General features: G+C 38.6%; 1 protein-coding gene across 13 annotated transcripts in view; it reads left to right on the top strand.

Annotated features, from left to right (window-relative positions):
- The window catches only part of dlg2 (discs, large homolog 2), a gene marked incomplete at its 5' end in the record, with an annotated part of 218,398 nt that overhangs the window by 153,516 nt on the left and 52,630 nt on the right, over window positions 1-12,252 (top strand). For 12 of the 13 annotated variants that reach the window (XM_079600651.1, XM_079600644.1, XM_079600652.1 and 9 more), the window contains 5 exons: window positions 1,347-1,471; window positions 5,335-5,504; window positions 6,627-6,763; window positions 7,198-7,342; window positions 7,540-7,705. In XM_079600651.1, coding sequence (XP_079456777.1) covers window positions 1,347-1,471; window positions 5,335-5,504; window positions 6,627-6,763; window positions 7,198-7,342; window positions 7,540-7,705 — 743 coding nt within the window. The remainder of the gene's footprint in view (window positions 1-1,346; window positions 1,472-5,334; window positions 5,505-6,626; window positions 6,764-7,197; window positions 7,343-7,539; window positions 7,706-12,252) is intronic. The other variant, XM_079600658.1, reaches the window with a different exon arrangement.

Here is a 12,252-nt window from a genome sequence, read left to right as displayed (position 1 = left end):
GGGCCAGTGCCCGGTTGCATAAAGCACCTTAAGTTTTTCCCTTAAGTATGACACTTAAGGGGCGATTTCCCCTTACCTAAGAGAATAACTTAAGGGTGTTGCATATAATCTCTTAAACGATTCTCTTAGGTAAGGGAAACATTTAAGTGTTTCACGACAGCGATCCTGGATTCACGTTATAAAAGTCTGTTGTTGCCATAGATACGCAAAACACTAACACAAGCGGGAAATAGCCCCCGCAACCCGGTGAACCACTCTGCTGACAGACGATTTATGAACGTGGAAAACATCTCCCATATCGTCTGAAAACTCCCAGTTGCAAAAAAACGCAGTGCTATAAGCAGTTGTAACACCGCAGGTAGAGTGGTTGCGATCTGTGACACGGTCAAGGTCGCCGTCTAGTTTGTTAGTGATGTCAAATATTGCGCGTCGATCAAAACGGTATTCATGCAACAATAGGGTTCTCCCTATCCCTAAAAATTCTTCTTGGCACATAATTATCTTCAGCTGGTTCCATAAATTCAGCCATGTCGTCTTATTTTTTGTCCGCGTTACTCTTAAGGTTACGATTTCCAAACCTTAAGTTATACTTAGGGAAATGACCGTTAAGGGGTTTTATGCAACACTTAACGCTTTTTAAGGGATTATTTAAGTGAAAAAAAGCATTTAAGGGAAATTCTAAGTGTTTATGACGTTTCACTTAAAAAAACAGTTAAGTAACACTTAAGGGTATTTTTCTGCAACACCCTTAGGTTTAAGGGAAACATAAGGGCGAACTTAAGGGAAAATTTCACTTAAGGTGCTTTATGCAACCGGGCACAGATCTGTTATTGTCACTTATCTCTTTCTCTCACTCACATATCCTAGTATTGCCTTTTCGTATTTACCTTGACTTTACATTTGCTATTCTATAAAGCAGATCCAAACTCTTAAAATAGCCAGGGAAGATCTCAGCAAAGATTAATTCTCCTCACAATCCACTTTGAAGCTTAAAAGCCTGTGTGTTAACCTGAGGCAGCGCCCTGGAGAGTTCCATCATAAACACGTCATTTCAAAATATTAGCCTGTAAGTCTATTTATGTCTCAGAGATTTTAAAAGTGGCTCTAGCCCACGGTTGCGACGGGTTTTGATTTGTGAGTTTGCGCTGCTCAGAGGCAATTGCCGTGCCAAACTGTAAACACTGATGAGTCATGGGTAGCAAAGTGCACCTCTTACAAAAATAACGTTACGCGTCTCTTTTCTGTTCAGTCTGTTTTGGTTCTGTTATTCAGGCTCTTTTCACTGAGGCAAAAGACTAATAAAAGGCCTTTACATCTTTCATATTCCTGTGTGTGTTTCTCCTCAGGGAAACTCAGGGTTGGGGTTTAGTATAGCGGGTGGAACAGATAACCCTCACATCGGTGATGATCCCGGGATCTTCATCACGAAGATCATTCCTGGGGGAGCGGCGGCTGAAGACGGCAGGCTCAGGTGGGTCTGTGTTTCGTAACACACTTGTGTGCATGCATTTGTTGCGTACCATTCAAGGCTTGATGTTCATATAAAATCAAAATTGACACTACATACAGAGTTTCTGCGGGTCTGAAAAAGTCATAAAAAGAAAGTATTAAATGTTGCATGCATTGCAAAACATTTTTATATCATCACAGTATTTTTGCCCTGTATTTCAATACTAATATCTAAACATCTTTAAATCAAGATACATTTACTTAAGATGCAAATGTAAAATAAAGTTTGAAAATTTTAATAAAATTGAGTTTATGACTAAAACAAGAACGAAATGTCTGTGTCAATGAGTTATGAAAACTTGCCCTTTGAATTAAGATTCTTTTTTTGAGCCCACTGGCAGATATGTGTTCTAATTTTAATCATAAACTCACTTCTTTTTGATCAATACTTCAAATTTTTATGTCATATTGTATCTCCAGTAAATGCATTTTGATTTAAGAATATTTAGACACATACACTGGAAAACAAGACAAATCTATTAAGGGAGAACATCACTTTTTTTGCAGAAGGTACAGTAAAAGTTATTTCCGTTCTTGTGGTTGGGAGCAGATAGATTCATGCTTTTTTGTCAAAATAAAATAAAAGTATTAGAAATCTGTTGGAAGTGTTGCTAATATAACTCAATGCTCCCTATTTGCGTTTAAAGAACACATTGACATATTGAGTTATCTTCTACTTATTCCTTAAATTTTCTTTACTTGGTCTTAAAAAGGGTTTTTAAAAAGTCTTAAATGTACTTTCATATAACCTGCAGAAACCCTGTACACATTCTCTTAATACAAACTCAAATTTGTACTCTAAAAATATAATACATATTCTTAAAATAATAAAGGCTCTTTATTGGCATCTGTATTTTCTTGAAGGTCCTTTAAGATTCATGAAACCTTTCCATTGCATAAAAGGTTCTTTATGTAATAGTGGAAAAAATTTACTGAACACTGAACGGTTCTTTGGGGGAACATGAAATGATTCTTCTATGGCATTGCTGTGAATAAAACCCTTTTGGAATCTTTATTTTTAGTGTGTTTAATGCAAACAGGATTATATGTTCAGAAGTGTTAATGAGTGGACAGTTTCATGGTGAATTGAACATTTGTAATGTATTGATGGATTGTCAGAGGAAATAAAACTGTTTCTTACTAAGATGAAGATAAATTTAGTAGATCACTAGGCAATTTTCTTTTTCAAGACATAATGATCTCGCTTATTGCTCTGGCTTCGTAGAGCAATCTCTTTCTCTATTCCTCCCCTTGCTCTCTTTCCTTCCCCTCTCTTTCCCTCTCCCGGCTGTAAATGATTGAACCCGGGCTGTTCATCACAGTCCTAATGTCTCTCTGGAGAGCTCAAGTACCTGAAGTTTTCTGCTGACTGCCACACACTCTGACCGCGAGGTACTTTAAAAAATTTACCATCTGCGAGGTCTGAGGTGAATTGTGTGGATATAACGAATAGACCTGACCAAATCACTTTTGGATAATGTCAATCTTCTACAGGGTAAAAACAAACAAGTATGCATTATACATTTTATGTAAAAAAAGAAAGAAAAGAAAATTTATATTTTTCTGATTTTGTGAGCATTACTTTTTAAACGAACATGATATTTTCATGAAAACCATTAAGGAAGGAAAAGTTGTAAATGAGTATAATGAAATTAAAGGGATAGTTAAAGCCAAAATAAATTAAGTTATGTCATTATTTACTGCATGACTTTGAGGAACAAGATATTTTTTTAGAAATGCCGGGTTTTTTTGTTTTGATTTTTGTCCATACAACGATAATCAATAGGCAACAATACTATTTGGCTATCAACATTCTTTAAAAAAATATATTATTTTGTGTTCCACAAAAGAAAAAAGGCATGCAGGTTGTAACAACATGAGGGTGAGTAAATGATGACAGAATGTTCATTTTTGGGTGAACTATCCCTTTAAATGGAGAGCATATTTGCTCCTGCTTCTCATAGTTTTATACTGACAAAAAGGCCCTTGTTATCTCAGGAAAAACAGGACCGCAACAATATCTCAACCCTTGCTCAGATTTTTCAAAAGTCTTCTCAAATTCTGCCGAGCAATGCCTGCATTCGTTTTACAAAACTACATGCTTGCTGTTTGTCAACAATTATCTCATTTGTTTCTATTTTTATGTCTCCCAAGGAATTTTAGTTGTAGTTTGATTATACAATAATATTTCAGAACTCAATTAAAGGGATAGTTCACCCAAAAATTAAAATTCTGTCATTAACTACTCACCCTCATGCCGTTCCAAACCCTTAAGACTTTTGTTCATCTTCGGAACACAGATGAAGATCTTTTTGAAGCCTAAATTCAGTCTGTTCATCATATAAAGCGATTGAGTCTCCTCTGAAAATATTGGACTAAACCGCTCAATTGATATGGATTAGTTTTACGATCCCTTAATGAACTTTTTGAAACATCGAATTGGTAATTGCGTTGCTGTCTTTGGATGGAGGGACAGAAAGCTCTCAGATTTCATCAAAAATATCTTCATTTGTGTTCTGAAGATGAATGAAAGTGTTGCGGGTTTGGAATGACATGAGGGTGAGTAATTAATGACAAAATGTAAATTTTTGGGTGAACTATCCCTTTAAGTCTCCTGAGCTATGAAAGAGCATTCTTTGAGAAATAAGATGTTCCTCTAGCTATTTCTGAACAGGTTGAAGGTTTGATTGATATTGGTGAGCATGTAAAGTTTCTATTCCTGGCTGAGTTTGTTTGAGATTCATGTAAGGGCCGATCAGTAGTTGGTTGAGAGGGTTGTTTTATCATAGGGAAGCGTAATTAGATTGTGTTGGAGAGATAGCAGATCTTCCCGTGTTTTGTATGCATGTGTGTGCGGCGCCCCGAACAGCAGCTGCATGCGACAGCCCCTTCTGAGCCTTTCACCCTTCTCTGCTCCATGACTTGGCTGTTTTCTTTTATCCTCTGTCTCTCAGTCAGGTCTGTCAGGGCTTTGAGCATCACCAATCCTCCTCTTGCTGCTTCTCACCTGGCAAGTTGCGCCACTTCAGCGTTCTATATTCTGCAAACGTCTTTCCATTCCCCTTTCCCATCCACCCCATATGCTGCATTCTCTCTTTTTCAAAAGAGTAAGACACTTTGAACGTTCACCAATAAGCTGTGATAGATTTATGGTGAGTTGGAGGTGAACGCCATTTAAAGAAGCAATTACATTGTGTAGGTTTTTTGTTTTTTTTGTTTTTTAAGCTGCCCTTGTTTGACTTTGGGAGTGTTGGAAGCTGAACGGGCTCCAGATAAATCATTCAGGCTTTAAAGATGTGTGGAGCTAAGAAACAGGAAGCTGCATCAAAGATTCTAGATTGGATGTAGCACATGTATGATCCGGCTTTATAGAGTTGGACAGGGATCAGTGACAGGGGAAAAACCATTAAAACTGTACAAAATGTTCAACAAAATATAGATGCTTAGTTCGAATTTATTTACATTTTTATAAAAAAATATATATATAGTGTATTACACACAATTAAAATGTTTGACAATCAAGTGTTTTATTACATATTACATTTCACAATATTTCAGTTTTTTTTATATTTTATAATTGAGCTGTGGAACATTTTCAGCTGTATAGTGACTGTTGCATATATAGCATATACATATGTGTGTTCATGGTTTAGTTTCAGTGTGTGTTCTTGTGTTTGCTGGGTCTCAGCTGCTCTATGTGAGCATGCCCCAGGAGGCGGCTGTCCTTGGACCACAGGCTGCCATGATCTGGAACTCTCTGCAGGAGGCTCACTACACACCGAGGACTCCAGAAAACTAACTTCTTGCTTTTATTTGTCTCCGCAGAGTGAATGACTGTATTTTGCGTGTGAACGAATCAGATGTCTCTGAGGTGTCTCACAGTAAGGCAGTAGAGGCTCTGAAAGCGGCCGGATCGATCGTGAGGCTCTATGTGCGCAGGAGGAGACCGATGCTGGAGACCGTCACCGAAATCAAACTCATAAAAGGACCAAAAGGTTTCAAATTTACAATTACCTTAAAACCCAACTGTTACCTAAACGGTTTGTCACCGTTTACATTAGGGATGTGTCACAATTGTCGACTGCTCTACAAAAAAAAAGACTATTTTTATTTTAGTATTGTTTATCTGTAAGGGAAGGTGGGGCAGTGTCCCACCAAAATATTCATCCAAAACATAGACCTCTATATTAACTGAATCAATAATACATTTTAAGTGTGTTCAGCATTCTGCAACAAAAATTCTTCGGATTTTCTAGATTACTTTAAGTCGTAAAGTGAGCGGGATATATTAAAATTGTATATATTTATATTTTATATCATGATATTATGCGAGGCAGAGAGTGCCTGTTTGTTTTATGTTTGTTCTGAGAATAAAAATGGCTTTCTTTTCCTCACCGGAATTCCTCCCCAACTCGTAAAATTTTAAAACAACATTCTGAGGCAATAAATACTACATTAAGGCAATTCTAAGATGTTGTGTGTACTTAAAGCCTGTCAATCAAAATTAGAGCGCCACCCTCAGGCTGAATAATGCAAGGACACTAGACCTCTGCCAAAAGTGTGTCTGCATGTTCAGCAATTAGATTATAAAGCTTACAAAATGTTCATCATATACTAGCGTGAAGATCCATAATCTGCCCTACCTAAATTTACGGTCAGAAGCCGCTACTGGTTGCTGTTTTTTTTTCTGCTGTTATAAAAGAAAATAGACTATTACTCATGTACACATTCACATCTAGGGTGCGAAAACAAATCAAGATTTGAAACTCCACTGAGCCTGAGAGTTATCACGTACTCTTTGTTGGTTGTTGTTTGGGTGGAGCAATAAACAGAAATATATCCTGAGAAAGACACTGCTTTGATGCATTATTCAGAGTGCATAGAGGAAGACGCATCACACACACACACACGCACACACACACACATCAGCACTTGCACAAATTTGGAGGAAGAGCTTCGGGCACCATAGACACTCTGAATCCAAAACACCATTAACACATTGTACAACACTTGTTTTCTCCTCTAGGAATCTAAGGAACTAGATTGTGCTTAAGGAAAGTTTATACTTTTTGCTCCAAGAGAGTTTTGAGTACAGTCCTTTTCTTAAAATCCCATAGGGCTCGGCTTCAGTATTGCAGGTGGTGTGGGAAACCAGCACATCCCCGGTGATAACAGCATTTATGTCACTAAAATCATTGATGGGGGCGCTGCGCAGAAGGACGGACGGTTGCAAGTTGGAGACAGACTGCTTATGGTAGGTCTCATTGACCTCTGATATTTATTTTATTCGTTTATTTGATTTCATTAGTTTAAATTTAAATTCACATTTTTTTTTGTAATTTTAGTTTTAATTTTCATTTAATAGTTTCAATTAGTTAAATCGCTGACCAAACGCATAGAAGCAGCCCTCAGAGATGTTTGGGAACGAGCTGCATCCATAGTTGGGTGATTACATTCCTGAAGTTTCGCTCTAGTGTCAGTGTCAAACTCTATTGGTTTTAATCCAGGGGGGGTTTTAAACTCTTTAAGACTGAGTTTGATTTAATTAGCAAGATCAGTGCTCTGTGTAATCCACTGGGCAGGACACATTTGGCAGCGCTGATTCGCCATTGACCACTAGAGCGTAACTGTTTACGTAACTCTGGATTGCCCTCTTAACACTTCCTGCTTGTTTTCTCTTTCGTCCAGGTGAATAACTACACTCTTGAAGAGGTGACCCATGAAGAAGCAGTGGCCATATTGAAGAACACGTCAGATGTAGTGTACCTGAAGGTTGGGAAACCCACTAGTGTCTATCTCTCAGACCCCTATGGGCCGCCTGATATCACACACTGTGAGTTATTCTTACCACATTTCACACTTCATTATGTAATACATACGCTTAATGCTTTAGAATTGTTTTAAGTAATGTGGAAATGTTTCTTTTTTAGTCATTCAAGCTATGGATTTATTGGTTGTTATATTGATTGGCATTGTGATTAACCAATGTATACTGTAATATACTCTTTCTCTCTTTATGTGTCTCTACAGCATTCTCACCCGCAATGGAAAATCATATCTCTTCCCCCGGTAATAACGGCACTCTGGAATATAAGTCCAGTCTTCCGCCCATCTCCCCCGGCCGATATTCCCCCCTGCCCAAGCACTTGCTGGGGGAAGAGGACATTAACAGGTTGGATGGTTTTTCCTTCCTACGGTAATTCCCTCCCTCTCTACCAGATGCCACTGCCCACAGGTAGACTGTGTAGCCCCCTTCCCCCATGTGTCCTGTGGAAAATCCGAAAGACAATCAAGCAGCGACATCACATCTAGTGATGGGATTGTTTTGGGATTTACTGTCCCATCCTTACTCCCTCCCATCCTGTTAGTTCTGTACTGTTTTATGTTCCTGGATTTTTAGTGGTCCATGTTTGTTGTGAATGTACAGAATAACCTAGGCTCTATCTACATTTTTGTACTATGTTATGACATGTTTACCATCCTGCATGATTTGTAAGCGAATACATTTTGATGTGTACATCACATAATCAGCTCAATATGTATGGCTTTTCTGATGTAGTAAACTTGCTCGGTAGTTCACCCGATATAATTCATTGCAATTGTGATGTGGAGCACTCGGGTACGACTCCCGTGTTACACAAGTCATGATAAAAGAGCTCAACTCATTTTATCTCACCTTTGCTTTTGTCAAGACTATCGAGATTTAGAGAAAACTAAAAGAGATTTAACCTTTTAGTGCCATTTTCATTTCTGAACTGCCGCAATGCGTACAACAAACAACGTTATAAAAGGTTGCCAGATTCACGTTCATCTGTTTTAGCACCATTAACATTTCATTTTGAAAATGACGTGAATCGTGCAAGAAGCAATGAAATATCATTTTGCAAAAATGTCGAGACAGGCACATTTTTCAAATGATCCTGGGTTTGTTCAGAGTATCATAGAGACTTGAGTGGGCTTTTTATTTTTTATTTGAGTCAATAAGAAACCACCTAAAACACCCTAGCAATCATGTAGAACACCTTAGCAACCACTCATGGCGCATGATTTAATACCAAATAAGAGCAGAATGATTATGATTCAAATTCATAAATCTGTGATGATATCAGTGTGTGTCGACAGCATGCGCTTGTTTTTGTGCGCTGGCTTGCTTTTAAGGGTGTTTTGGGAGACATATGTTCAAGACAGCAGGGCTGGGAATGTGTTTGGTTCACTGCAATGCAACCTGAACCTCAGAGTGATGTGAATACTGAACATCATCCCTGGAGTTTTCTGGAAAAGAAAACTAAAGCACACAGTCAGAACTGAATCTGTGGACTTGTCGAAGTCCCTAAGAACTTTGAATTCAGAATAGCAAAAAAAGTCACAACAGACTTTCGGTTTTGATTATCTTGTCATGCCCTCTTTCTGCCGGCTGGCTTCTTGATGTGTTCATGGGCCCTGTGGTTGTTTTGGGCCTCTGAGGCTTTTGATGGCAGTTCTAATGGAAATTCTGGGATTCTGGTTTAGCTACAACACGTCCAACACGTGTCCGTGAGGCAACAGCCCCAAATGCTGTCAAGCAACCATCGCTAGACATGAGTGTCTAGCGATGGTTGCTTGACAGAATTTGGGGCCGTTGCTTCTCGCACACGCGTTGAACGTGTTGTATCTAAACCAGAATCCCAGAATTCCACTAGCCTTATTGGCTTATGGCCATGTTCACCATAATAAGCTTCATCTAACCCCAGGGGAAAGTCATTACTAAATAAATCCCCAAGTTCAACCCGCCAGTATAATATCTCAACAATGTTTTACTTTTAACGGACGGTGTTGTTAATGTCTCCCACTGTGGGACACAGTTATTGGCACCCTGCAGTGAAAAATTCCCAGTTTCTCCATGAATGCTAAACGTGCATGCAAACATGCGTATCTAACAAAGGGTGTGACCTTTCTTTGAGGTGAGTGAGATTAAAACCCCTCCTCTTTGCCGGGGGTAAGAGGTTTACGTGGTCCTTGTGTTTGAGGAAGCATAAGCCCATCTGGAAGTTCAGCCCCCTTCATCTTCACTGTGTTTTCCACAGGAGAATTGAGCACTCTGAGGTCAAAATCAAAGGTCTGGATGAAGATTATAATATGGAATGGCAGAATGCTGTGGCCGCTAATATCGTATTTTAAGTTCAGAGGCTCGGGATTGCGATTGAAATACAGAATGGGGCGTTTCATGTGGATTTGCATAATAAATCTGAACTTATGTTATGGCTTACAAGTTGAATAATTAATTAGTTGTGACATTTGGCAGATGTTCAAGTGGGGAGGATGAACATGATTTTGTGCATGTGTGTGTCATCTTGGTTTAGGGGCAATGGAGTGTGCAGATGTAGTGTGTGTAGGAGTTTGTTACAATAATCGGTGAAGCACAGCATAAGACCCCCATTGCATTATGGGAGCATACAATTCCACACACACACCATAATATACACCAAATGTTAAAAACAGTTGCAAATACTTTACATCTGTGATGCTTTAGGACAGCGAAGCTATATACACACACACACACACACACACACACACAGCCTAGTCGTTCAATCATCATGAATAATACAGCTTCAGAAGTAGAGCATTCCATACCCACATCATGTACATACACACTCAGCAGTGTTACCATGGGTCAGTACTCAATTATTACTAAGCTCACCTTTAATGAACAGGACATTCATAATTATTAGATGTGTAGTCAGGAAGTTCTTATGAATTATATAGTTCAGCAAACTGCTGTGTGGTCGCTGACCTTAAAAGGAGAGTTCACCCCCAAAAAATCACCCTCAACTTGTTTCAAACCTGTATGAATTTCTTTCTTCTGCCGAACACAAAAGAAGATATTTTTAAGAATCTCGGTAACCAAACAGTTGATGGGCCCCATTGACTTTTATAGTATTTTTTCCCATAATACGGAAGTCAATGAGAGGTCATCAACTGTTTGGTTACCCACATTCTTCAAAATATCTTCTTTTGTGTTCAGCAGAAGAAAGAAATTCATTCAGGTTTGAAACAACTTGAGGGTGAGTAAACGATGACAGAATTTTCATTTTTGAGTGAACTATCCCTTTAAGGACCAGTTTAAATCTGAGGAACTGTTGTGCATGGTTATGTGTATGTGTAGGAATGCACAATGCGATGTACCAAAGTAGGACACGTTCCTGCATCACAATCCTTCTTTTTCATTAAAAGACGGTCAACCATTGTACAATCATAGTTTTAACCTTTACCTTAAAGCAGTGTTTCTCAACCTTTTCGATTCTAAGGCCGCCCTAAACTTTTGAATGGTAGTGTATATTACTTTAATATTTTTTTAGACATATTGCAACCCACTTGTGAGTTAGCTGAGGCCCCCTAGTGGGCTCCCTGGTCCTAAACCCACCCATAAATTGAGCCATTTATCGGTCTACATAGAATGAAACATTTCAGGTGTTGATGTTTAATGCACAGTTACGAGGAGCTGGATTTTAGACTAGTGAGATTTCACAATGTGCAGGGCTAACCAGCAGAACAAATTAATGTAGTATGTGAGATATTGTTTCAGGACCATCAAAATATAAACCATCATTGATATTTATCCATACACTTGCTACTTAAGTCATTCACATTAAGTTTGTGGTTCTCTATACGTAGCGAAAGTGGGTGGCGCTAGCCTGTTCCTAATTCTATCTCTATCTCTGTGCCCCGCTGTCAGTGTGAAGGGCCAGAGGGTTTGTGCCGTGGTTGATAATAAGGGTTTTGTCATGGTTTTATTTATCCCTCTGTGACCCTGTATTAAGGGCAAGGAGAAGGGAAGTATTGCAGATGTGGAGAAATGTGCTGAAGCCAGACGCAGAGAGAGACTGAGAGATAGGCAAGACACACCGAGGAGTAGAAGATACAATGAGAACTGTTCTAAATATAAAATGATAAAGATACAAGGGGGGTTGAATGAATGGATGGTAAAGGAGTGTCTGTTAGTCATCTCTGTTTAGGACAAGTCACAAGCTAGCATCACATGATGCAGAGCGAGGAGAGAAAGCGGTCCAGTGAGGAGGCTGTCGCAAAAACATTCCGCTCGCATTATCTTCAGTATGTCTAATGTAGCTTTGCATCTGCAATACGATCTCGCTCTCTCTCACCCGAAACCAGATGCTACAAATTAGCTCAGTGAAACTTGCAGGATATTTTAGGTCCTAGTGATTAGCGCACATGTTCCAGACGCATTGAGCCTTGCTGCTCATGTGGGCAATTCACGTTCGAATCCAATCTGTGTCATGTACCGATTCCATTCCTGAAAATGTATGTCAATAAAAGTAGCAAAATAATGGATTAGGTGTATATCCAGGAATGGCATCTCTAATTTTTCAGTAGACCGTTTGTGTCAGTACACCAATGTTTAGTTGGTGCTCAAGAAACATTTCTCATTATTGTTAATGTCAATGTTGAAAACATTTGCACTGCTTTAATATGGTTGTGGAAACTTGGATTTTTTTTCACGGTTCTTGAACAGAAGTTTGAAAAGAACAGCATTTATTTTAAAATAGATTTTTTATTTTTATTATAAATGTCTTTACTGTCACTTTAGATCAATTTAATGTTCCCTTGCTGAATAAAAGTTTAATTTCTTATGGAGCTCAAACTTTTGAACAGTAGTAGTGTATCTGGTTTTACATTGAAATATTTTGAGTGGTTGATTAGGTATGTTTGTGTGTCAAACCCAGTTGTATTGTATTGTATAATGGG

The sequence above is a fragment of the Phoxinus phoxinus genome, assembly GCF_949152265.1.
Source record: "Phoxinus phoxinus genome assembly, chromosome: 23".
Classification (NCBI taxonomy): domain Eukaryota; kingdom Metazoa; phylum Chordata; class Actinopteri; order Cypriniformes; family Leuciscidae; genus Phoxinus; species Phoxinus phoxinus.
The sequence above is the reverse complement of the archived record's forward strand: the minus strand, read 5'-3'. Positions and strand labels throughout refer to the sequence as shown.